Source organism: Misgurnus anguillicaudatus, chromosome 5 (assembly GCF_027580225.2).
Source record: "Misgurnus anguillicaudatus chromosome 5, ASM2758022v2, whole genome shotgun sequence".
Classification (NCBI taxonomy): Eukaryota; Metazoa; Chordata; class Actinopteri; order Cypriniformes; family Cobitidae; genus Misgurnus; species Misgurnus anguillicaudatus.
The window spans coordinates 21,391,204-21,419,013 of record NC_073341.2 but is presented as its reverse complement, the minus strand read 5'-3'; the positions used below and the strand labels follow the sequence as shown (position 1 = coordinate 21,419,013).

The 27,810-nt window shown below is 37.0% G+C and overlaps 1 protein-coding gene across 3 annotated transcripts in view; it reads right to left on the bottom strand.

Moving 5' to 3' along the window:
- Positions 1 to 27,810, bottom strand: part of ralgps1 (Ral GEF with PH domain and SH3 binding motif 1) — a 155,067-nt gene that overhangs the window by 16,532 nt on the left and 110,725 nt on the right. For all 3 annotated transcript variants that reach the window (XR_012369656.1, XM_073867733.1, XM_055167598.2), the window contains 2 exons: positions 1,536 to 1,673; positions 1,290 to 1,383 (listed from right to left, as the gene is read on the bottom strand). Coding sequence is in view for 2 of the 3 variants with exons in the window: in XM_073867733.1 (XP_073723834.1) it covers positions 1,290 to 1,383; positions 1,536 to 1,673 (232 nt within the window). In the remaining variant the exon portion in view is untranslated. The remainder of the gene's footprint in view (positions 1 to 1,289; positions 1,384 to 1,535; positions 1,674 to 27,810) is intronic.

Sequence of the window (27,810 nt, the reverse complement as noted above, 5' to 3'; positions counted from 1 at the left end):
GTCACTTTCTTTGCATAGAAAACACATTTTTACCAAAATTTGTAAAAATTTATTTATTGCGTTTTGGAACCAAACTCTTCATATTTTGAACCAAACCGTTCATGAGCCCCATTTACTTATCATATTATTATTTTTTCCTACTATGAAAGACAATGCTGCTCATGGCCGTTTTGGTAACAAACATTCCTCAAAATATCTTCCTTCGTGTTAATCAGAACAAAGATTTTTACACAAGAGAACAAATAATATACAAAGAGAGAATTAATTTGAATCATCCACACGGAGAAACCAAAAATACGGATATCCAGAGTTTTACAGTTCCCTGATGTTGCGTTTATAAATGTCTAGACTGCAAGAAACTGGACTGCAATAAAACCACCTGTCCCTTATTCAACACAGACAGACAGGACCACACAGTACGAATAAAGAAAACTCTGAGCTCTTGGACTGTGAGTTTGGAAACAGGAACCAGGAAAGCCTCATCTAATGATGATATCACCCTGTAAAAACATTTACGCTGTAACAGACTCAGAAGCAGAGGGTTACATACATGGTATCTACAGCATTTAACGTTTAAAAAACCTAAATTCAACTTTTAAAATCTCACTCATCATAACACTTTATTTGTCATACCTCACCATGTGTGTACAGAGTAGACCAGTGTTTACATTAAACTATATTATATAAGACTAGTAGGAAAATGCATTATAGGAATCATATGTTTCTGTGGCCTGAGGTAAAGGAAACAGGGATTATATTGCAATTTAAAGTTATGCCAAGCTGGTGCAGCTGTGGCGGGTAAATTAGGTGTTTGCTTGCCATATGGGCCATGCAGCTAAACCGAGACAACATAAAGTCCACAGACACCATGTTTTAATAAATACTATAAGCAGCTGTGCAAAATAAAGTGTTAAAACTAAGAGGGGTCTTGGTTTACAAGGGTCTTACAGATGTGAATAGTTTGAAGTGAGAGCTGGCATAGACATTATGATCAGTATACAATAAAACGCATAGGTAAGCAACAAAGCAAAACTGCAAGAAACTGTCATCTGTCATCATCAAATGTATATATGTATATATGTATATATGTATATATGTATATATGTATATATAAATATAATATATTTAAAAATATAAAAATATATACACTAATACACATACAATAAATGTGTTAAAATGTTTAATGAATTGTACAACATACAGTATTTCAACCTAAAAGGTGTGGATCCATATAAAGAGTTATTACTTAAAAATTCTGTTGTGGTAAAAGTGCAATGAGCAGAACTTACGTGTAATTGTCATCCTCAACAAACTTCTGCAGCTCTTCAATGTAACGCACTGACATCAGGTACTTCTGCACATGTGGTAACATAACCAAATGATCTGTGGGGTGAATACAAGTGGAGATTTCATTTTTATAACGTGATAAAGAAAAAAACAACGCGATAGCTTTTATTTTTTTATATACATTTTTATATTTTAACAAAACATTATATGAACAATAATTAGTTTATGTTTTGAGGAAAGAAACTGACCATAGTTACAAGACATTTGAAGGTCGGAGATGATGCGCAGCAGATTGTTCATCTGATTGGTTCTCTGCTCTGTCTCTATGATGCTGTCAGAGGCAGGGTAGGCGGAGTCAATGTAGGTCATATCAAACAGGTAAATTCCTGTTAAATGTAAACAAAAATAGAAAAGTGTTTATTATAGACATGTAAAGAAGATGGCTTAATAATGAACTTTTGGGATAAACATAAAAACTGAAGCAACTTTCAAACTGTAGCTTTTCAAGCGATAAGCTAGAGTACTCATAATAAAGTATTGAAATTATTAACTCATTCCCCGCCAGCCATTTTTTGGAAAGTTGCCCACCAGCATTTTTTGTGCTTTTCACAAAAGTTTCACAGAATGCTTTCCAGGAAAATTTTCTTCTAAAAATATATAAACATACAAATATATCAAATGAAAGAATAGATCATCTGCTTTCAAATAAACAACAAACAAACAAAACAAAAAGAATTTTTTTTCTCTGTAAACTCTTAAATATGGGTATTTTTCTTTAAAAAAATTAATAAAACATTTAAGCAAAAAGCTGAAATATTTGCATTTTGTGAAGGAATTGTGTTACAGATCAGATTCAGAATGATTATCAAAAAAGTAAATTAATTAATTAATTTACTTAATTAGATAATAATTAAGTAAATAGTAAGTAATTTTTTTGTTTCAGTTTTTTTATAAATTGGGTAAGTAGATAATCGCGGTACTACAGATTAATATAAAACATCATCAGAAACACCTCTTTTAATGCAAATTTTTTCTATAATTGACAAGATAACTCGTCAATGGGGGGGACTGAGTTAAAGTATTAATGTAGGAAAAATACTATAAAGTTACCATGAAAAATCAGTTATGTAAACTTCAAGTTAACAGCAAAATTTGGCTAAATACACTGAAACTATTACTAAATCATTACATATAATTTTAAATATTTATAGGAATTTTTGAATTTTTAGTCATTTAGCAAATGATTTACTAAAATAAATTCCAGTGCTATAAAATTAGACTTTCAATCATGGATAATTTTTAACACTTTGCATGAGTCAGAAGACAAACATTTTCAACATGCTGACCTGCAAGAAAAAAAATTAACTCAATAATACATGAAACACATTAAAAAGCAAAAGTTCAACAATATACATATACAATAATACACAATATATATCCACGTTCTATTATCCTATTTATCACAGTTTAATCATATTTTCTTCTCTGAAACACATTGCACATCTGGACCCTAAACTCTTTAGATCTTGTAAAACTTTAGGTTTTCCATTGTCCACATTAGTGGACTGTCACCCCACTTGTAGCACATCCTCTAACAAAAATGATCTCTTCTCGAGGACTTCACTGATAATTTCTAGGCGACAGGAACCCAACTAAAACCACATGCAGTGCCTGTATATGATAGCCTCAGGGTACAACCTGACAGCTCTGGCTTGCTTTTTAGGAATCTGTTTCCGCTATTGTGGACAAGGAAATGCCTTCTAATTATCATGTATAGGTTATGGGTCTCCTAATGTGGAAAATGAGTCATTAACTAAAGAGCTAAAATGTGTTTTACACATGTGTAATGTGCTGTCTGGGCTATCTGGTGCTAAATGAATTACAGGTGTGAATGAACAGACAGTCAGAAAGTCAATCAATCAGAATATGGTGAATCAGGTCATTTCATTGGTACCATGGCACAGTCAATCTGTGCAGTTAAAAACCAGATTACTTGCTCTCTGTAATTGTATGGACATTGAAGTGACACCTGGTTTTGGGTTGGGATACAGGAACATTCTTGTGGCGCTGTCATTATTGGTCAAATCATACGTGTATGTGCACTTCCACTTATTGTTTAATAACTGAATTATGTTTTTATGGTGCATGCTGTCAGTTTAAAACAATTTATATAACAGCAAAAAAACATAACGTTTAACCATTCAGTTAAGTTGTGTATTAAGTGAATGTCAAAGTTGACTTGACATTTAACACAATTACACAGTTGGACTAAAATAGTACTCGGAATTATGACAGACACTGAAGCTGTCATTTCAAGCCACAGAAATAGTCTAGCATGAGGTCAGAGGTCAGCTGTACAGATGAGACTGACCCTGACTGATACTTCCTGTGAACAGTGAAGTGGGAGGCTCTGTGACCTCTAGTGACCTCTCACTGGGTTCAATTAAAACACCAAAACCACACTGAGTGTGTTTACATGCACAGAATAAGCGGAAAACTATCAAAAATCTGCTTATTATTGAAAACAGTTTTCATGCGTACAATGCAATCAATAAACCGGCTATGAGATTTTGAGATTTGTCAGGTTTCTCGCATGTAGTTATGTCACCGCCTATATTACATATAGTCGTTAGAGCTGGGCAAAAAAATCGCCTGCAATTCTCATGCATGTCTCATCAGTAAAGCTGGTTCGGTGATTAGTAGTAAATCGGCATCACCTGCTTTCAGATGGAGCGGCATTTACTACACAGAGCTGTATTTCACCAAGAAGCTAGGCAAAATCACGTTCATAATCGAAGACGATCTTCCACGATTATGAACGCGATTTTGCCTAGCTGTCGGTGAACTATCAGAAGTGATATCTGTCTTAAGCTACACTGTTGTATCTCTTCTCATGTCTGCAAAACCTGTAAATGTAACATAAGCTTTTATTTTCGCAGTTTCTTTGCTTAAGTCCAGCTGAGACTTTTATGCGTTACTTTGCGCTTACTTCCACGTGTGATTGTTTATCTTTCACACACACAATCCTTTATAATAGTGTGGAAAAGTCTACAATAGACAAAAACTGTTCAATCAAAAAAAAAAAAAAACAACAACAACAACTAATTTGCTCGACAAAAACAAAGATTCCAGTTTAACTCAATATTTATTTTACTTTAGGTATAGTTAACTAGCAATTCAACTTTGGGCGTCTTTGGCATTCATGGTGTGACATTAAAGGTGCAATCAGGGAGTTTTAGCAACATCTAATGGTGAATTGCAAAGAATAACCTGTCCTTTTTAAAACGCATAGTAAAGCTATGGTAGCTTCCACAGGACAAACGTAGTGATAAAACGCCCTCTATAGAAAAGTTTGTAGAAACATGACAACGACTTCCATGTAAGGCGACATGCGGTGTATGTAGATAAAAACGGCTCATTCTAAGGTAATAAAAACATATCTGTTATTATAAAAGGTCAGTACACACTATTGTCACCTAATCACCTACAAAGCTTTAAATGGCCTAGCACCCTCATATCTTAGAGAATTACTATCAGAATACTATCCATCACGCACACTACGGTCGCAAAATTCGGGTCTCTTGATTATCCCTAGACTATCAAAAGTGTCTAAAAGTGGAAGGTCATTTTCCTACTTAGCCCCTAAGCTCTGGAATGATTTACCAACCGATGTCCGAGAATCAGACACAGTCGATAATTTTAAATCTAGACTTAAAACTTTTCTCTTCAACAAAGCATTCGCATAATTTGTCTAGTAAAAGTACTTAACTCGAAATGGTTATCTGTACGGAACAAAGCACTCGCGGTCATAACACAGACCAACCAAATAAATAAATAAAAACCTTATCTTAACCTATACTGCCCTCCAAAGGCTAAGTGCAGTATCTACGCAAACACTGAAACTGAGAAAAATGGCTTTAAAGTTTTTTACACCAGCCAGTCAAACATGTTACTGCAATTTTGGCACACATGTTTCTCTGAAATGGGACAAAATTGAACCAGGAGACTTTGTCACAAGACACAACAGATCTCGCAAAGCCCATTTGAACCCTTAACTCAATTTTGACCAAATGCGTAGTTACTGCGCTTTGGCTTTGTAGGGCAGTATAGTCGGATTGCGATTTTGGAACTTTCGTGTTCATGTGAATAGTATGCCATACAAACCCGTTTGCCACTGAACCTGCATTAACGACGACAGTGGGGCCTCCAGCCTTAGTCAAACGGGTTGGCACGTATGGTTGGGTTGTGATTTTGGCGCTTTCTTTGTATTGCAAATAGTATGCCATACAGACCCGTTTGCCACTGAACCTGCATTAACGACGACAGTGGGGCTTTTGGCCTTAGTCAAACGGGTTGGCACGTATGGTTGGGTTGTGATGTTGGCGCTTTCTTTCTATTGCGAATAGTATGCCATACAGACCCGTTTGCCACTGAACCTGCATTAACGACGACAGTGGGGCTTCCGGCCTTAGTCAAACGGGTTGACACGTATGGTCAGGTTGCGATGTTGGCGTTTTTTTCGTGATCTTGTAAATAGTATGCAATATAGACCCGTTTGCCACTGAACCTGCATTAACGACGACAGTGGGGTTACAGGCCTTAGTCAAACGGGTCGACAGGTTTCATTTTCTCTTAAAAATCGGAAGGTGACCCTTAGTTAACATATATACCGTCGCAGTGGGCCCCCAATTTGCAAAATCCTCAACTGTGGATAAAACAATTATGGCTCAATAGTTAGTCTGTCTGAAACTAAGCTGATTAAACCACATCACTGTGTGACACTTGCATTACATGTGAACGGCCCCTACGCTAATATGATTTTGTTTTTCTCTCCCTGTCTCGTCCCTGGGTCCCATTGACCCTGAGGACAATGGGACAAACAGACCCAGTTCCGGTAGATGTGAAAGTCGGCACACCTCTGATCTACTGGTCGTCCTTCAATGTGATGCCCAGCTGATGCCTGACCAACGACCACCGGCAGGACCCGCTTAATATCCGCTTAATCTCCGCTTAAGCTCCTTATCCGTTTATATGCGTGTATATACATGTATATCTCCCAAGGGTTTTTCCCACCTAGGACTTTTATTTTTATTTCCTCGGCTAAACAACCCGGGGTTTTTGTTTTTTTCTCCTAGGGGGTTTTTTACCCCGGGGAGGTAGCCTGCTTGGGCTTAACTTAGCTTCTTCTTCTAGACGTTACATTAGTAATATGCTCGCTCATAATGTCGCGTCATAGCCTTAGCAAATTTGACTGCTTATGCTATTGTGTATTATGTTGTGCTATCTGTCGTTTTTCTATGCTTTTACTGCTTCTATCAATGTAAAGCTGCTTTGAAACAATTGAGTATTGTGAAAAGCGCTATATAAATAAAATTGAATTGAATTGAATTGAATATTGAAAACATGGTTATGTCAATTATATTCCATTTCTGGCAATATATCCTCCTAAATTTTACACATATTGTATAAATGTGGAAAAGGGCATCCCTGCCTGACATGACAAATAAGTAAAAGCTGAAATTTGGAAGGCTTTACTTGGCATTAAACATGTAATAATTACAAATAATGATACATTATACTAGGCTTTCTGGGACACACTAAATAAAAGTCAGACTTCCTGGAAATAAATGTTCCAGTGGCTGGTTTTCAATGAGTCCAGTCCTTCTACAGTCTAAGTTCAGCTTCACACAGAGAAAGAGGCAGAAAGACAACAAAAGTCACTGTCCATAACTGAGCTTTACTGCAGTCAAAACCAAGGTCACTCCTATATTCATTCGTACATTCAAAAACAATGCTATAAAAAACGCAGGAATCCATTGATTTCTTTCACACAAACTTATTATATAACTTTAAATGTAGAACATACTGTAGCATACTGTGCAAATCTGTCTACAATCACAGTTTCTTTATTTAATAATATTCATATTAGTGTGCGCTCCATTCAGAAGTGATTACCCATATTCCCCCTGCACAGTTACTCAACAAATCATTTAATAACCTTTAATAAAGTTTATTGAGAACTTCTGTTCTAAACAAATTTACAACAGTTTCCATGATTGTTCTCCCAAATAAATGCCATTGGAAGGCTTTATTTATGGTGTTTGGAACGCACTGAGAGTCAGCAGGTGATAAACAAATGAGTCCAGCAAATATTGAGTCCAGCACTGATGTCTCTGAATAGAACAGGGAGTAACGCTGGAGCAAGATTTCCCTGCCTGTGCTACACCTCCCAAAATCATAGATCATTATCTCCGAATACATTTACAAACTTTAAGGTTTATACTCTCTGAAATGCTATACTTGTTGTCATGCATTTAATTTCTCTTCTCAAGAACTTCACAACACTGTATTATTTTTAAATACAATGAAAAATCACAGTTCCGTTCTCTGTAAACAAAAAGTCTTAATAAATTTAATTTAAAATGAATCCTGACATGACCCAGATCAATGATTGATTTGCTTCACCTGTGATCTATTGCTAATAATAAGTAAATATGATCGCATACCAGTAAACCACAGTGGAAATGCAAATGAGACAGCTGTGGATTTTGGCCTATAAATATCAAAAGCATTTAGGCCACAGATCAGGCTGGAAGCCCAGACACACTTTAGGACTACAGTGCATACTTAATTAAAAGGGGCTTCACAAATAAATTGAAACAAATCCAAATTAGCAGTTTTAAAAAGCTTTCTGCACCTGTTCATAGGGTCATCTGTCATTGGTGTCATTTCCGGGTTCTCGGTTTGCATTGAGAGTGATTCAAAAGCAGTAATATTGCGATAGTTTCATGTCATACGCTGACAAATCTGCGCAGTGCTGCATGCGGATGTATTACTGTAGATTGCATGGGAAAATATGCACAATACAGAAGTTGTGGCTCTGTTGTGGCTTTTATCAGACACATTACAATGTTACGTTATAAAAATTCCAGCTGTCATCGAAGGTAAAGACTACAACTCCCATCATTCCTCGCTCTTTAACTCTTTCCGTGCCATCATTTTATTCTTTAAAAGTTGCCAGCCAGCACCACAATTTTTTCATGACTTTTACAAAAGTTTAATGCTTTTCGGAAAATATTCTTTTTTAAATATATAAACATACAATATATCAAAATAAAAGAACAGACCCTGTGCTTTCAAACCAAAAAACTTTCATCCTATCATCATTTTTTTAATCACCAGATGTGTTTCTTCAAAAAGAACACATTTTGAGCAAAAAGCTGAGATAAATGCATTTTTGTAAAAGGACTTTTGTTAGAGATCAGATTCAGAACGAAGATAAAAAAACATAGACAACGGGTTTTTTTTGAATCCATGGATGCTTTAGTGTTTTATAAGTTGGGTAAGAGCGTCACCTGGTGGATAATATCAGAAATATGAATTGCTGTAAAAACTCGTCATTGGCAGGAAAGGGTTTTCTCTTAAAGGTATAGTTCAGCCAAAAATGATATTAAACCCATGATTTACTCACCCCGATGCTGTCCGGGATGCATGTGTCCATCAGTTTTCAGACAGGCATATTTTCAGTTATTTTAGAAAATGTCAGCTGCTAAACAGTAAAGTTACGGGGTCCACGTCCTTCAAGTCCAAAAAATGTGCATATATCCTTCCCCAAAAAAATCCAAACGGCTCCAGGATGATAAACAAAGGTCTTCTGAGGGTAATCCACGCAGTGTTGTTGTAGAAATAACCATATTTAAAACTTTATAAACGAAAATAACTACCTTCCTGTAACGCCGCCATCTTAGACTCCTCTGTATTCAGGAGAAAGTATCAGAGTACGCACTTTTTCTTAGTGACGTATGACAAATTCGGAGGGTGGGGGCACAGAGCAGCAGAGAAACCTACATAAGCTGCGTAAACTCTCATTTTGAATGCGGACGCGACTAAAATGGCGGCATAACTGGAAGCAAGTTATTTTCGTTTATAAAGATTTAAATGTGGCGCAAATTACCCTCAGAAGGCCTTTGTTTATCATCGTGGAGCCTTTGGAAAGATAGATGCACATTTTTGGACTTGAAGGGCCTGGAGCCCATAACCTCACATTTGATTAACTGAAAGATCTAAAACATTTTCTAAAATAACTGAAAATGTGTTCGTCTGAAATATGATGGACATATGCATCTCGGATGGCTTCGGGGTGAGTAAATCATGGGTTTAATATCATTTTTGGCCGAACTATCTCTTTAATCGATTAGATAACTTGTCAATGGCAAAGAAAGTGTTAACAGGATCACCAAGCTGCAGTTGTTGTTGTTCAGCAACGTCTAGCAAAATTACGCATTATGCCGTTAATATAGACGGTTTCATGGGACGCACGTGATACACTTCTGGATCCGAACGTTACTTCCGTTTTCATTTTTTTTAATTGTCTGAGTTGCTGAAACTGAACTCTTGAACAAATACCTCGTCGAAAATAACAAATGTTTTGGTTTCCTAGGTAATCTATGTTTTTTTTTGCTTGTTATATAAATAAACTACATTTAAAGAACTTCGTTGTTATTCATTCTTAGCAGAGTTTACCAGAAGTTACGTGCGGACCACGACAGCCGCTTGTTTATGTTGTTACTGCTGAAACCGTCTATATACATGGCTTCAATTCTGATTTATATGGCCTGAAGCAGGTAGAATATTGAAAAAATTTACGTGGAATACATTAATGCAAACTTTACTTAACTATTAACTAATAAAATATATTAAATCTCCATGCCCATTTCGACTGCAGTGGTGTTGAAATTTTGATAAAGGTTGATAGAGGCCAGCATACAGTAGAGGACCTATGGACAGTTAAATGTTTCACAGAGGCCAGCTGTTTCTTCACAACTTTAACGGCCAACATTGTTCATGAGATCAACAACCTAAAACCCCTGATACGAACCAGCCAGAATGGAAAACTTGAATAATGAACATGACAATGAGCAGATGTTTTGTTTTGACTCGGTGGTGATGCAATGCGAGAACAATTTTTTTGTTCGTTCTTGCAAAATGTCAGCTTGAATAAACAAGAATGTTTTAAAATCAATGAAAGGTTTTACATTAACGTTATCTGATGGGTTAAAATACAGTACAAATCAAGTTACAAATCAAGCACGGTGTGATGGCAAATGCATACCAGCACTGTGTAAAGGCATCATGTTTAGAGTTTATGACTGTCAGCCAATCCCAGTTTAAACTCGCAGGCTGCTCTTATCTAAGGCATGGTGTCAATGGTATTTATCATATAACCCGTTCTGTTAACCCTTGCTTGAATAAGCACAGAGCAATTCAGCCAGAGCTGCTAAATTATTTAAAAAAATCTACAGTATGTGCAACTTCAGTAAATGTGAGACAAAAACTTAATAAAATCAAATCAGCAGCCTATTAAAGCTGTTTTTCCTACATGAAGTGGGTCACCTCAAGCACGATGACAGACATATTGACATGAGGCGACCAGCTGAATACAGCTCACTTTATCTTGGTAACCCTCTTATACCAGGCACTTTCAACACTTCAATGCTGCATCAGGAATAAGTATCATTATAAAGTCCAAAACCACTGTTGTATCAGCCTGCGAAACAAGCCAAAGTGCACCTTTAAAACAGTGCAACAGCCATTAGTTCTTGAGAATGGGAAGAACATCTAAGTGTGGAATAAAAATTGTGGAAAACGGCTTAAGGTTTACGCTTCATAGCCATGTGTGGTTTGGAGCTGTCTGCAGTGATGAGTTACGATGGAGAAACTTTGATATGAATGCATGTTTAAGTAAAGTGCTGGTTAAAATGCAGTGACATTGGCCTGGCTGAAGGCTGAGAAAAATTCCAGAGGTGTGATTTGTCTTTCCTATCAGGGGCTTTCCAGACTGCAGGAACAACTGGGAAATGCCAACAGGAACTCCACAACATTAGATACTGTAGATCACTACAACAGTCTACAATGTCAAATAAGAAACTTAATATGCACATTTGCCTTTTATAGTTCGATTGGAGCATCTTGGTCTGCGCCAATGCATCCCTAAACACTTTTCATGAACAGCAAGGCTAAATATGCTGATATTACTATAAGCAAACTGCATGATGGAACAGTGTGCAAAACTAAAGCATATTTTAAATAAATAAGTAACGCTGAATTTATAGTCTTACATATCCTGAGACTTGAATGAACTAAAAAAGGTCAGGTGCATGTTGCAGCTTATTTGGCCTATAACCACTTAGTTAGGAAAAATATTTGCAATTTACCTGCCAAAAGTGTTTTTGTGGCCAGTTTCCTGATCAGAATTATTTTGTTGTTTATGAGTATAAACCTTTTAATAGACAAAGCAGAATATACATTTCTGTGCATGGCTAGCTAAGCCCAGTGGTGGTAAACTCTAGCACAAACACGGGATATAAAGCCTCTCTCACCAACTCGGTTTTCTAGCACGTCTGGAAACTTTAGTTTATTGAAATAGCCATGTGGATGGCATACTTTATTTACTGCAAAATGAGATAAAAGGGTCTATTGTGCTGTGACTCAAGGGTTGTTCATAAAACAGCTAAAGACAGTGGAAAATAACAAAGTCTACACTTAGCGACTTAATACACTTAATGGCTTCAGACCCACACATATGCAGAATGGCAAAACCATTTCTTGGACGATGTGACAAACTTATGCAACTGTTTCTCTTTGGTACTTTGATGTGGCCAAAACGGTTACATTTGACATAAGACTGCTGTCACATCTGTCACCTAAAATCATTTATTAGAAATTTCAAAACTTTCAACGCTATTAACATTACGCAGAGGGATTTAATACAGATAAACACAGTTAATCTGCATTTACAAACACAATTTCCATGCATAAAATCCAAAAATAACTTTTTCTGCTTGTACAAAAACATAAATTTGAGTTCAAACATCTGTAAACATGCCTATTATAAATTACAAGCAAACTATTCATGTAAACAATTAAGAGTTTTCAAGTTCATTATTAAGTAAGAAATCTTCTTTCTCAGATACTGTCCTTCAAAAATAACAACCTCATAGGTCGTTTGTGCAAGCAACTTATTCTGACGTAAAGTGACACATTATAAAACATCCCGTTCTGGTTCTTCATTCTGATTGGTTGCCGTGGTAAAATACCCCGGTAACCCCGCGGTTCACACCGCATTACATAAGTATCACTGCGCCACTGTTGCTACGTACTGATTTATGAAAATAAACACCACAGTCTTTAATCCTTTTTTTTATTTTTCTACAATTGCACTATTAATGGCGTTATCCAGATAAATGTCAATAAATATTGTTGAGTCATCTCGTCAATAAAGAGAAAACGCTTCTCTTTATTGTTCTTTAACTTCAAATTCATATTTCCGCTATTATCCACTGGGTGGCGATCTTACCCAACTTAAACACTGACACATTCACTCGACACTAAAAACAGTGTGTACGTTTTGATGGCTCTGAATCTGATCTCTTACAAAAGTTCTTCACAAAAATAAAATTATCTCAGCGTTTAACTGAAAATTGGTGATAAGAGGACAAATGAAGGTAAGATTAAACGTTCTCATCCTATCCTCTTTCATTTGATATTTTATGTTTATTTAAAGAAGATAATTTTTCTGTAAGGTATTAAACTAAAAATGGGTGGCAACTTTTTTTTAAAAACGCTGACGGGGAAAGAGTTAAGCGTGCTTCCAAGCATATTTGATCATCACTTCAACATTTGCACGATATAAATGTTAATGTATAAATTAGATGAATTTTGACTAGATGAAATTAAACACCACAGTCTTTAATCAGATTTTAATTGTATCTTGGCTGCGTCTGTGGTGCTTGGGAACTGCGCTCTGTTGCAGCCACCCTTGATTCTAAGGAACTACTTTGTTTGGCGTAATATTTGTACGAATATAATTACAACGTATTTGTGTTTTATTTTATGAAATCCTGCTATGCATATGAAGTAACCATTTTATAAAAGCAATAAGCCCCGCGAAGCAGTGGCATTACAGTGCATTTTAAAACAGCTAAGGGGCATTGTTAAAGCGTAACTAAACCCCTGGTCAGAGCCTGACTCCACCCACTGGCAATATTTGAAAAATGCAAGAAAAGTGGGCAGATCCCAACAGAGATAGAGGGGACAAACTAAGCTTGTACAAAGCATGTGGTGAGATCGTAACAAGGGCGTGGTGAGCTTGAACCTGCTTACATCACGAGTTACTTTTTGGACCCAACATCCAATAGGAAAATTCAACTGCAGTAGCCACCGTTCAACCTGAAGAGGGCAGCACTCAGACGTTTTTACACCATATATTGTAGTATTGAAACACTTTATATCCATATGTCAAAAAACTTACTAAAATCAATGAACAGCACTAATAAAGCATCATTCTTACAGATCATTAACTAAAAAAGTTGGTTAAGGGTTTAGTTACTCTTTAAGCACGACGCAAAGCGGAGCCACTGCTTCTTGGGGCTTATTGCTTTATTAAGGGTTTATTGTCCTCTAACAGTTGTTGCGTTTTAAGGTTTTTGCCTTATACATTAGACACATTTAATTTTAAGATTTGTAAATGTAGAAACGGTTTCATAAACATTTATGGTTTTAAAGATATTTTAGAGCAACTGATCCCACCCTCACCCTTATCCTAAATACAACCACTTCTCAACCATATAAAACACAACACGCAAGTACAAGTACAGTCACAGGTATTTATTGCATAAAGCAGTATAAAAGTATTACAAACCATTCGCATTGCAAACCTTGCGACTGAAGCCATACGATTACTTTATATGAAGAACTCTGTGATCAAAATGCCAGATCTCTTTCAAACATAAACCAGCATGATGTAGTCGGTCACTAGAGCCAATAGTGCTTCACAATCTTAGCTAACGTAATGATGCAATCGGTCACGAGTCACACGAGAGCCAATGCCTTTTCACAATCATAGATGACGTATAATCGCTTCTTCTCGCGGCTGTTTTGGAATCAGTGTTGTTCACCGTATCCGATATTTAGTCATCACTTTTACATCTTTTCTTCAAATAAATTGATCGTTTGACCTCGGTACACATGGAATATTTTAAGTACATTTTTAAAAAGTTGTGACTGTTTTGTATGTTCTGTTTATATCATATAATAAATAAATTGGTATGGTATTTGTCTTAAATGCCTGAATAGTGTAATGTGTAATAAAATACAATTAAATTGAAAATCTTATCCCAGTACATATCATCATAGCAAAATTGTACCCTAAAATATCATTTTATACCCTAATATATTAAGCTTCACCTACTGCCAGTGATTTAGTAAATGCATCTATTGGTCATATTTAGTGAAATGGAAAAATGATCAAAGCAATTGTATGGGTTGGAAAATAGGTTGGTCTAAATCGGTATGGTCTGATATAACACTTTTGTTAGCAGCAGAAGCCAAAAATGTAGACTGTGGTTAGACTTACGCCTTCCAATTGGCTTGCATGAAAATTTTATTTTCATAATATAATGTTTTGATAATTGTGACATTTCACATAAGGTTTAACTTGCATGTAAACATTTATTACACTTTGCCAAAAATAGAGAGGTATTTATCGCATATTGCCGTGCATCCCAAAACATCCCTGATATAAATTTCAGTCAACATCGCCCAGCCCTAATTGTGACCTCCTGAATACTGCTGCTTCCTCTCTGGGATATCAACAGGGATGTGCCTGTTTTTGATCAGCATGAATTCTGCGTAGGTATTCTATTTAATGTTGGGTTGATGGAAACAGAAAATGTCAATTGTCACAGATTTAGCAAACAGTACAATAGAGCAGAGGTCCCCAACCACTGGGTCAGTCTCCAGACCTCCGTGCAGCGAGAAATTTTCCGGCATCCAAATCTCCGATCACTGCTAATTTTTTTCTCTGTGCAGTTCTGTTACTTGAAAAAGCCCGGCGTCAAGTTTGTGCTGCCTTTAAGGACAGCAAGCCAAGTTTGTTTTCCGTTAATTATTAAGAATGGGCAGGTGAACTCGTGAAACAATGAAAGTAAAAACAATCCGGCAAAATGTGGTTCTGCCTCTACTAAAATTAAGCTGTTATTATTTCCTCATGGATGGTTCTTTGATCTTTACTTCTGTTTAAAACTTTATACATTTCACAAAGGAGGATTTTCAGCACTGACAGCCACTAATACTAAGTGATGGAGCAGGTATTTGCAACACATTGTACCAAATACACAAAGTAACGTTGTTTTTAGCAATGAAATAGGTGCACTTTACCTAACAAAACAGAAATTATTCGAAACCAGTACAGATAACCTGTTTCACATTTAGATGATCCAAAATATAAAATTATATCATTTTAAAGATTTAATTTTTGTATGATACAATACATAATCTATTCCGAATTTAATTGTAACTAAGTAACCATAGGTTTATTTCCCTAAAATGTGTATGTGTATGCATATTTATTTTGCGACGTTAGTCACTCATAAATGACACGTTTCACCTTCAAATTAATAATACATTACATAACTGCTCCTAGGTGTTGATGGATCTACTGTACACCACCAACACGCTCTCCAAATCCACACTGCTGTAGGTTCATTTCCAATAAAAGAAGTGAGGTAAAATGATAGTCAGCACTGATCTACAGGGACTATGGGAGCTCTGAGGATGTGGTCAGGCTACTGTTCAGCTCTGTGCTGAAAGACGTTGCAGACGTCTAGCCAGACAATGAGCTCATGAGGTTCAGCAGGGACCACAGTGGAGGGCTGGGGAGTATTTTCCATCCATCCCCTCTTCTAGGATCTTGCTTTCTAAATTTCATTACAGAACCTGTGGGTGTCAAAACCGCTAAAAAGAAACCCTCCTTACCCATTACTTATTAGTGTCAAAATCTGCTTTATTCATCAGAATCGAATGGCTGAGGTAAACTTTTGAAATAAATTAATTCAAGCCTTTGACTGAAAAAATTATCAATGGGGAAGTACACCTTGCACTTACAGACGTCACATTAATATCGCAGAGGTACACATTGGTACCAAATGTTTACATATCTGTACCTAAATAGTAGCACATATTAGGACATTTTAAAGGGTACTGCCCCAGTGACAGCTTGGGATCATTTCTAGACTATTTTTTTATTAAGAAGGTCAGACAAAGTTGTAAAAATGCACCATATGACATATTTATTAAAACGTAATCTGTTCTGCTTGAGATAAATTCTGCACATTTTAAGGATATCTAAAATAAATACAAAAAATCTCAAGGTACTGTGGGAAGTGACAAAGCCATGAGCAATGAAACAGCATTGAAAGCTAGCTGCGGTTGATTGAGGCACTTCTTTCAATCAGGCAGGAATCATCATACTTACTGAACATGGGAAATAATAACAAACGGCGAGTTCCTCGCACCGGGTATGTGCTGTGCTTGGAACCTCTCTCTAACCACACCATCAAATAGCCTGAGGCTGACGCCTGGATTTTTCCATACTGCTCAGGGTTGTAATGAAGAGCTATTGTTTGTATAGTATCAAAAGATGGAAAAGGGCAGATATTTGAGAATGGAAGGTTCTCCAAAGGGACACGGGGGTCTCAGAGGAAACCTTGGCTCCAAAACTAGCAGACAATAAAACACAAAACCAGGCTGGTTATTTAACCGTAAAAAAGCTTTAGAAAAACTTTGGCTAATCTTTAATAATGTGGTTGGAGTAAAAAGATCCAAGATTTTGTACAAAAAGTAAGCATTGTGGCTATTAGGGCTTTCATAGCCCTAAGCTAATGAGTTGTTATATTTTATGCCGTCAAACAAACACGTAAATCCATTACTGGATGACTGATTTAATGACTGAATATACAGAAATCCTTTAGGTGAGTGAATGTGACACACCTTTCACAGTTCTGTCAGCGAGTGGAAATATCTCTGGATCTCTTTTATGTAAAGTTAATTCCATGATTTTTTCCTAGTGGAATAATAACTGATTTATAAAGTAAAAGGCTATAGAGACAAAAGGAGAGGTTTATATCAAGACAGACTTTCAGAATAATAAAAAAATATTTGGAAAGCCATCCAAAAAAAGTTAAACATGGAAATAAAATTAAGAGGTAGAGGTGACAAGGTAATGAATTGCTTCCTTTTCCATCCCTCTGCTTTTCTCATTTCAAACAGCAGCTCTTTGCATTTGTCATTTTAAGAGTAGTTTGTGCAATGGATATCAGTGATGATTTGTATGCTCACATGTACTGTATCAACTACAGAGAAAAGACTTGTGGATTGAAACACGTGTTTGCACTGCTAAGCCTTATTTTCTCTTAAGTATATAAATTATATAAAATAACCTAAAACCACATAAATTAAAAATAATAGTAAGACTGGCATCATTATCAAATGACTTGACGATCTGATAACAACCTCTAAAACTACACAACTAAGAAAGGATGTGTGTTAATTACACATGTTTTATGCTATAATACTATTTAACACATTACGTGCTATTTTGTGTTGATTTTCTGTTCAAATAAATAAAAGGGACAACACAAGATGTGTTAAAGCAGTGTGTTGTTCCAATAATAACATTAAACGTGTCCTTAACTAGACACAACATGTGTTGTTTTAACACATTTGTTTTAAGAGTGTAATAACACACCAATCGGGTATTACAAATAATCTCGACAGATGCACTTTAATACTTAATAAATTAAAAATAAATATGCATAATTAATAACATATAAGAGATTATATAAAAAAAAGATTAAACCAAACTTCATAATTGTCTTGTTTGAACTTTGGGCCTTGGTTTACAACTACTAGGCAACAGGTTTTCTTTGAAAATTGTCTGCATTTGATATGGATAAGCTAAAGAATATTTCACATATTGTGTTCATATATTTGCTATAGCAGGTGTAATTTGTGTAATAATGTATAGCCAGCCAAGTTGATCCCGAGACACAGGGATTTATTTATTTTTTATTTAATTATTTGTTTAGGAGTTATACCTAACCCTAACCTAACCCTAACCCTAACCATACTTTATTCATTTGTTAAGTCTGCACTGCACCTCATGCACTGGTTCAGGTTCCAACCAATCTCAAATGCCATAGGGAAAAGAAAAAAAAAACACATGCTAATATACACTTTTTAGTGTATATTACAAAAAAACACAAATACTACTTTTTATCTCCATTACAAAATCTGAGCAGACCAGACATGGACTCATAGATACTATTTTTTAATCAATTATTAATATACTGCTGTCGGTGATTCTGTGAGCCTGGAGAATGCTGTGTTCACTGTGAGTTTATAAAGTTTTCGCTTAAATATGTATTAAGAATAAATAGTGCTCATAAACGACTGTTTAAATAATATCCTCTATTGAAATGAGTGGAGGTTTGGACCCGGAAACAGTATTCCTTACGTCATGACTTAACAGGGAGATTCTTCTTACACAATTGAGAAATTCTCTAAAACAAGTTTCTCTTGCTTTAAGCATAACAAAATTTTAGTGTGTATGACTTTTTCTGGTAAATGAGCATCTTTTATCGAACCCAGTCTTACAGAGTTGCGTATAAATAGCACAAAGTGTAAAAATCATTCAATATGGCAAATTCCACTTTGGCGTGCATATGATACGCCAGTCCTTCCAATTCACCTAAACGGTGCATCTTTTTTTGTCGTTTTATTTATTGGTTTCTCCTTTTTTGCTTTTTTTACCATTTTCGCTTAGGTTTAGGGTTAGAACAACGTTTTGTTATATAAAAATGACATCCCAAACCCCAATTCTAACCCCAACTCCAAGCGACCATGGCTTAAATATAGACAAAAACATGGAGAAACCTGTATATTAAATAACCTCCTTAAGCAAATCTCAAATCTAACCCTAAACCCAAGCGAAAATGGTTTAAAAATCAGAAAAAAAAGAGAAACCAATAAATAAAATGACAAAAAAATGCGCCGTTTAAGTGAATAGGAAGGACTGGCGTATCATATGCACGCCAAAGTGGAATTTGGTGTATGTATTGCACGATTTTTACACTTCGTGCTTTTTATATGCATCTACATGAGACTGGGTTACTTTTATCAGACTTTTAATGAGGCCGGGATTAAGTGGATTTCAGGGTGGAAGTATTTGATGAACGTATAATACGTGCCTAGAACATTCAGTTAATATAATTATCTCATTTTTGATGAAGGTGGTGTTTATTGGCTTTTGCCAATATTTTCTTAAAGTCCAATCATACAGAATTTGGCTTCTAAAATCATTTTTTAATTTTTTTACTGGAAAAAAACATTTAACTGGAATAAAGACAAAATGTAGAGAATGTTAATTAAGTTAAAGGAGTATACTTTAATATAAACACTCATGTATTTACGACTCCATAATGACAGATTAGAGGATGTAACGTCTGCAAAGCTCATTTTGACTACAAATGGAATGGAAAACTAAGTGCCAACAACACTTCATTCAAAGACAAAACTGAGATTGCATTCCAGAAGAGCTGAGAATCTGCACTTGGCAATTAAGAACCATTGGCCAGCAATCTCCTGATAATTCAGTTCTGCATACGGATTGGAGTAATTTAAAAAGGGCCGATATAAATGCAGTTGAGCCAAACTGAGAGGAGAGAACAGAATGAAGTGAATAAAATATCGTGCTTCAAGGTTGAGCCTTCAAAAAAGGGCCCTAAAGACAGAACGGTTTTGTGTGGGGTGCCATGACGATCCAAAACAAACAATGGCTCTTTCAAGTGCAGCGATCACATGCTGAGCACATCCTTCAAAGATACAAGGTCTATTGCTTTACTCATCCCTGCTTCTCCTAGAGGAGGTCTCGTCCTTGCCTCTCTACCGAGATCTGCACGGAGGTCCTGAGCAACATAACATAAACATTGGTACAGGGAACCTAATGATGCACATCAGAACAAATACACTAATAAATCACTTTAATCCCAAAGTCTCCGAAGGCAGAGGTCTTCAATGCTTTTATGTCGAAACAGGAATGAGCTGAAACTCAATTTATTTAGTATATTATGTCAGTTTATGTAAACATGGACCACAATTTAGGTCCATTTAAATTAGTCCTTAATAATAATAATAATAAAGTACATGAAGAGAAAAGAAAGTCACAAGGTCATAATGACAGATTGCATATTTTTGGGCGAACTGTCCCTTTAAGGACAAAGAACGAGGTCATCTCATGTTCCTGGTTTTTGTGGGTCGTATTTTGGTTGAATTTCTCGAAACTATAGTGTTTCCCAGGGATTTCTCCTGTAGACAGGATATGATCTCATGCTGATCTTTGGCCTGCTTCAAAATGAGAACAAGAGTCAAGTCTTAAGGACACTCAAGCTATAATGATGAACCAAAAAGCAGAGGACAAATTCACAAAACACATTGCATTGCTCAACTAAAGATCCGCCACCATCCAGTACATTACCAGACGTCTGAAATGACTTCTGTTTCTTTAACTAAAAAGGATTTCATGAAAAGCATCGCTATGTATCTGCCTCATAAACTCCCATGATGTGGTGACATGTGCGGTCAGTCTCTGCTCAGACGTGTTACTTGCCCCCTACTGTGAACAATGTCTAAAAAGGCTTTCTCATTCTCACATGGGAATAAGTCATCCACTCAGCAGGAGAATGACATGTACCATGCTGGCTCTCGCTGCACACATGTTGCTTACATTTCACAGGACTCTGAATGTGAGGAGGACAGAATGAATTACGGGTATACACTCACTTAAAGGATTATTAGGAACACCTGTTCAATTTCTCAATGCAATTATCTAATCAACCAATCAAATGGCAGTTGCGTCAATGCATTTAGGGGTGTGGTCCTGGTCAAGACAATCTCCTGAACTCCAAACTGAATGTCAGAATGGGAAAGAAAGGTGATTTAAGCAATTTTTAGCGTGGCATGGTTGTTGGTGCCAGATTGGCCGGTCTTAGTATTTCACAATCTGCTCAGTTACTGGGATTTTCACGCACAACCATTTCTAGGGTTTAAAAAGAATGGTGTGAAAAGGGAAACACCCAGTATGCAGCAGTCCTGTGGGCGAAAATGCCTTGTTGATGTTAGAGGTCAGAGGAGAATGGGCTGACTGATTCATGCTGATAGAAGAGCAACTTTGACTGAAATAACCACTCGTTACAACCGAGGTATGCAGCAAAGCATTTGTAAAGCCACAACACGCACAACCTTGAGGCGGATGGGCTACAACAGCAGAAGACTCCCCCGTGTACCACTCATCTCCACTACAAATAGGAAAAAGAGGCTACAATTTGCACGAGCTCACCAAAATTGGACAGTTGAAGACTGGAAAAATGTTGCCTGGTCTGATGAGTCTCGATTTCTGTTGAGACATTCAGATGGTAGAGTCAGAATTTGGTGTAAACAGAAAAAGAACATGGATCCATCAGGCCTTGTTACCACTGTGCAGGCTGGTGGTGGTGGTGTAATGGTGTGGGGGATGTTTTCTTGGCACACTTTAGGCCCCTTAGTGCCAATTGGGCATCGTTTAAATGCCACAATCTACCTGAGCATTGTTTCTGACCATGTCCATCCATTTATGACCACCATGTACTCATCCTCTGATGGCTATTTCCAGCAGGATTATGCACCATGTCACAAAGCTCAAATCATAGTCCCCCTCCCACAGTCACCAGATCTCAACCCAATAGAGCATCTTTGGGATGTGGTGGAACGGGAGCTTCGTCCCTGGATGTGCATCCCACAAATCTCCATCAACTGCAAGATGCTATCCAACATTTCTAAAGACTGCTTTCAGCACCTTGTTGAATCAATGCCATATAGAATTAAGGCAGTTCTGAAGGCGAAAGGAGGTCAAACACAGTATTAGGATAGTGTTCCTAATAATCCTTTAGGTGAGTGTATGCTTATATATTAGATTATATTAAGAGTTCCAGGTAGTTGGTACACACACACACACACTCTATGCAGGGTCAATGACTAGCAGTCACTTCCCCCTACAGTTAACACAAGCAAATCAGGCAATATCTTAAGCATGACGTGACACATACTGTGCCAACTACATCGCTCCAGCTTTGTTTCTCAAAGCAGTGAGCATTAAAACCATCAGACCTAAACCTAAACAAGCATTAACTCATCACACATCGACAGAGCACACCTTGTTTTCTGCAGCTATCCCGCTGTGACTTAACAGGAAACACTCCCACAGTCACAAGTACTATTAAGATCAAAGCTGCCTTGTTACAATTTTGTAGACACTTGAAACTTTAGGACCGTGTAGCATGAGAGATCAACACCCGAAAGGGAACTGAAAACATATAGTCGAGACCTTTACGCTGCACTGATGGTTACAATTACATCTAATATTTATGCATTTGGAAGACACTTTATCCAAAATGACTTACAGTGCATTCAATCTATACACTTCAGCATGTGTGGGATCAGTTCCCTGGGAACGTTGTGTTGTTGGTAACACAATGCTCTACCAAATGAGCAATAGGAACACCTGGCAATAAACAAAGAAATACAGGACAATAGTATAGATCTGGAATGAAAGCAGTCTACTGTGAGTGAATTTCAACAAGGAAGCAGGCTGAAACTTAGGACTACACTATTTCAAATGGAGCCTTGTGTAAGACACAATTAGGGATAATTATGAAAAAATGCAATTCATCAAAGGTGCTCGACGAGAGGCATGAACTTTTGAATTATTTCTTAAAGAGTTTAGGAACAGTAGAATAGGCATGTTAAAATCTCAAACTTTACTTTATACAGAAATTCATTTGAATTTAAATTTGTTGTGTTATATATTTAAAGGGGACTTTTTAAGATGTCAAATAAATATGTGGTGTCCCCAGAGTACATATGTGAAGTTTTAGCTCATAATATCATATAGATAATAACATGTTAAAATTTCCACTTTGTAGTTTTGATAAAAATGTTCCATATTTGGGAGTGTCCTTAATGCAAATGAGCTGATCTCTGCACTCAATGATAGTGCCGTGGTTGGATAGTGCAGATTAAGGGGCGGTAATAACCCTTTCTGACATCACAGGGGGAGCCAAATTTCAATTACCTATTTTTTCATATGCTTGCAGAAAATGCTTTACCAAAACTAAGTTACTGGGTTGATCTTTTTCACATTTCGTAGGTTGATAGAAGCACTGGGGACCCAATTACAGCACTTAAACATGGAAAAGTCAGACTTTCGTGATATGTCCCCTTTAATATTATAAGGTAGTATATAAATATGATGGAAAACAAATGATGATTTAAATTGTGATATTTCTAAACAAAAATTAGAAACATCACCAATGTAATGAACAGAAGTTATTTAAATATACTACAAAAAAAATAAGGACAAAATTCACAAACACATGGTATTTGCAAGCAATTCATTTCAGAGGAAACTGTAAAATAAAGCATCCAAAAATGCTTTGCAATGGGTTATGATGTAACACAGCACAACAGATGCATCAATGTAGATGGCTTTACTGATCGTAATAGGAGCGATTTGCTTTTGATGCGTTTGATGGTGTAGACAGCGTCAGGTTCGAATTCTTTGGTTTCAGGTTTACAAGCCTCTGGAAAAAAGTAACTCAGCGGTTTTATTAGAAGTGTGCATGGTTTCAATCTCAAATTCTTTCTCCCACAAAAGTTCAAGGGAAAGTATTTCGTGGCAAAAGGAAAATATCTTCCGATATATTGTTACATAGCTGAAGCTTCTCCTCATCCTCTAAGGTACAACTTCTTAAGTTGTTGTTGGCAGCCGAATTTCATTTTCTTTAAGATGGGGAAACTATGGTAAATGCTCTTTCAGTTTATCTCCCTGGCAGAGATCCAAACATCACTCTGAATGAGATTTATCTGGCATCTCTGATCTTCCTCAGCAGTTAAATGAGACGTCTTCTTACCACAAGCACAATGTTTACATTAAGCACAGCTACTGAATGATGACCCCGGGTAACATACAGTACAGCAGATGGAAATTAAATGACGTCTTTAAGAATGCCTGAGGTTGGGATAATTACTCGAAGGAAAAATGTGTCTTCATCCCTATTTAAGCTGCATTATCTCAGTAGTGGTGTCACCCTATAAAAGCCTTGCTCTTCTTTTTTGTAACATTTTACTACAATGGGCCTCTAAGGTTATACAATAAGGCACCTTTTAAAAGCTTTATAGATTCATAGGTATATAGAAATTCCTTTGATGTAATGGAGAACTTTCTGCATCTGGAATCTATAGGTTTACATGATTTTACATGAAGTATACATTAAAGGTGCAATGTCGGACTTTTATAAGGATCTCTTGATAGAAATACAATATAAATAACTATATTATCAGTGGCGTAAAAAGACCCTACAAAATGAACTGTATTGATTTAGGCACCGTGCCATTTCTACCCCCTTAATACTTTTATTTGGTTTTGAGTGCCCTCAACAGTAAACTCCCCTCACCGAGGGAAGTGGGGGTTCAAATCATTCCCTATGAAATGGGTCACCACTATATGGAAAGTAGCATAGCGAATCTGCGCACCTAGGTCACGTGCAGCGTGATTATTATTAATATGATTTAACTCTCGATAAGCCCGGGTTATACGTGTTCATGTGAACGCCGGAACGCACGTCCCGAATATTGACAAAACTTCCCAGATCAGATGTATATATGATGGACAGACTCTCTCGAAGCAGTCGGGAGCAGAGTTGTATAGTACTTAAGTATTTTTACTTTCTACATAAAAGTACATTTGCAATTATTCATATTTTATTAGTGTTTTTCTTTGGAAAACAAACATTCCAAAACATATTATCATAATTTTTACTCCACTACATTTCATAATTTCAAGTTTTTGGTTTATATTTAATATTTAAGTACATTAAACATCTAGTAATTTTTTGTACTTTTACTTAAGTAAAAATTTTTTTCTTACTTTTACTCAAGAAAGTAAAAGTACACAATTTTTATGTAATTAGGAATTAAATCAATTTTAATATGCAATATATGATGAATACACAGTATGATTTTATGCTTTAGAATGTAGTGAACATTTTTTAGTAAAGAAAAGTAAATTCCCTTTCAAGGGATACTTGACGCTGTGTCATGTAATGACATTATGGGGAACGCTATGCAGCGTGACGCGCGTGAATATTGTGTCAACTAGGTCTATATATAGACGCCGGCGGATGACGTCAAGAGTGACGTGGCAACGCGAGGCTATAAATAGGCGGAAATAATATAGGTCAAACAGCTTCTGCTATTTCAGCAAACGCTTGTGTGAATGTGAATGTGTCTAAATCTATATCTATATCTAGTGAGATTAGATTAGATTAGTTTAAAAAACTAGGGAAACATGGATAAGAGAAAGGGATTTAGAAGTGTGTTACCCCCTGTCCTAGATTATTATTGACGGGGATAGCACGAGCTTTGTGTGTTTGGTGCGGACTACACGCACGCTTTCCCCGAGGGGCAGGCGTGCGGGCATTGTGAGAAAATACCATTCAAATGCTCCGCTCTCGATGGGTTTTCGCTAGCGTGGTTCAACGGGTGCCCGTGAGCGGCTTCACCCGTTTTATCCGCGAGTGTTGTGAATTACTCTAGTTCTGAGGATCTAGATGTAATTAATGTGTATACAGAAAACACAAAGCTTACTGATTTATACCCTTTCTCCATGCTACGAAGAACTATTATGTTGTGACCCGATCGGCTGTAACAATCTAATATTGACTTTACTCACCAGCACAAAGTGAAGGCTGCCAGTGAACTTGACGAAAGAGGTTTAACTTTCTTCCCTGATTTACACTGATAAGTTTTTAAACGGAAGACCACGCAGATATGCAGACTCCTCTCATTTATTGTTAAACACATCAGCGAGTTTCTTAACCCTTTTTGGGGGGGTTTTAAATAATGCAGATACGGCAAATGCCCGTATTGAAAGTATCTCGCGGTTTATTTGTTGCGAGAGACAGCAACAATGTAAATGGATTAACAAGTTTATATGGTCGCGGGTCGCGATGGAGCATGCCTTCGCAATATTGGCATTCTTCACGCATATCAAGCAGATATTGTATGAAATAAAGGGTGAACCTGAATCCTGTAATATTAGATGAGCTCAGGAGAGCGGCGGAGCTTTCTCTCCGTGCTACTAAAGAAACAGGTTTTTCCTCGTCGCAGTTTCCCCCGAGAATCTGCATCTAAACAGTATTAACACAACATACAGATAACAAAAACAGAGTGTTGTCTCTCGTGCCCCCCTCTCCCTCAGAGAGCTTGGGGGACGAAACAACAACCAGCAACCAGAGAGGCATATAAGGCTGATCTGAGAGCAGTCATTATCTCAAATCATAAGGCTGCGTTAAAGGGGTCCTGTCGTTCACAAGTGGCCTCTTAAGGCACTTCTCATGGGGCACGGATAAAACCTGTGCCCGATGTGCCCTCACATACAAAATAGTTTGTTAACCCCTTATGTTCCGTCTTCATTAAAGAAGACCTAATTTTTGTCTCCATTAAAAAAGACATATAAAACAGAACAATAGGGCATTTTTAGTAGCTCAGCTGTGCCCTGCCGGTCCTCCGCTTCAGGGCAGTGAGCATTCTGGAGTCAATCTCCTTTTTAGAGCATTTTTTCTATGAGTGAAAAAAAATAAAAAAAAAAAATAAATAAAATTAAAAAAAAAAAAGTCACAAAAATGGCTGCTAGAGGTTATAGAGAGAGGTACATAATTCAGTTTGTTTCCCATCCTCCCAGGTTCGGAGGGGTTTTACCCACCGAGGTGGGCCCCGGAAAAAGACCACCTTATTAAAGGAGTAGGTCATTGCTTTATAGCCATTATTTTATTGTACCAAAGAAGGATGGAGGGCTGAGGCCTATTTAGATCGATCTCTGAAGAGATAAAAATTCTAAAACTGACAATTCCTTTTATTGTGGCGTTAATCAGGTCTGAGGACTGGTTCGTCATGATACATTTTAAGGACCCCTATGTCCATATATCTATCCTCCTGCAGCATCTGGAAATCCCAGGTTTGCTTTCGGGGGCAAACCATACCAATATCGGGTTCTGCCGTTCAGAGTAGTTCTTTCACAGCGCATAATGCATGGATTTAACCCTTGCTCCTCTGAGACTTCAAGGGATCCAAATACTTAATTACATAGACTATTGGCTTGTGTTAGTCCAGTCTCGAGACATGGCAGTTCGGCATCGAGATGTCGTCCTTGCCCATATGAAGCGCCTAGGGCTACGGAACAACGCCAAAAAGGGCATTTTAACCCACTAGCAGAAAATATTATTTCTTTGGGTAACTTGGGACTCAGTGAGGATGTAGGCACGTATGTTTCCTACACACACAGAGTCGATCCTGGCATCAGTGTCTAGGATCAGATAAGGCCAATTTTTACACCGTAAAGCACTTTCTAGAGTGTTAGGTTCGTTGGCGGCAGCATCTAGTATTAGGGAGGCCTGAGGTCGCGCCCTCTATACAGACTGGCGCATCAGGTTCTCCTTTGGTCTCACGGAAATTTTTTTGTCATTCAGACATCCCCAGGGTCCAGAATGTGAGAGCAGACACCCTGTCGAGGCAGCTAGGGGCTGAGGTTGTAAA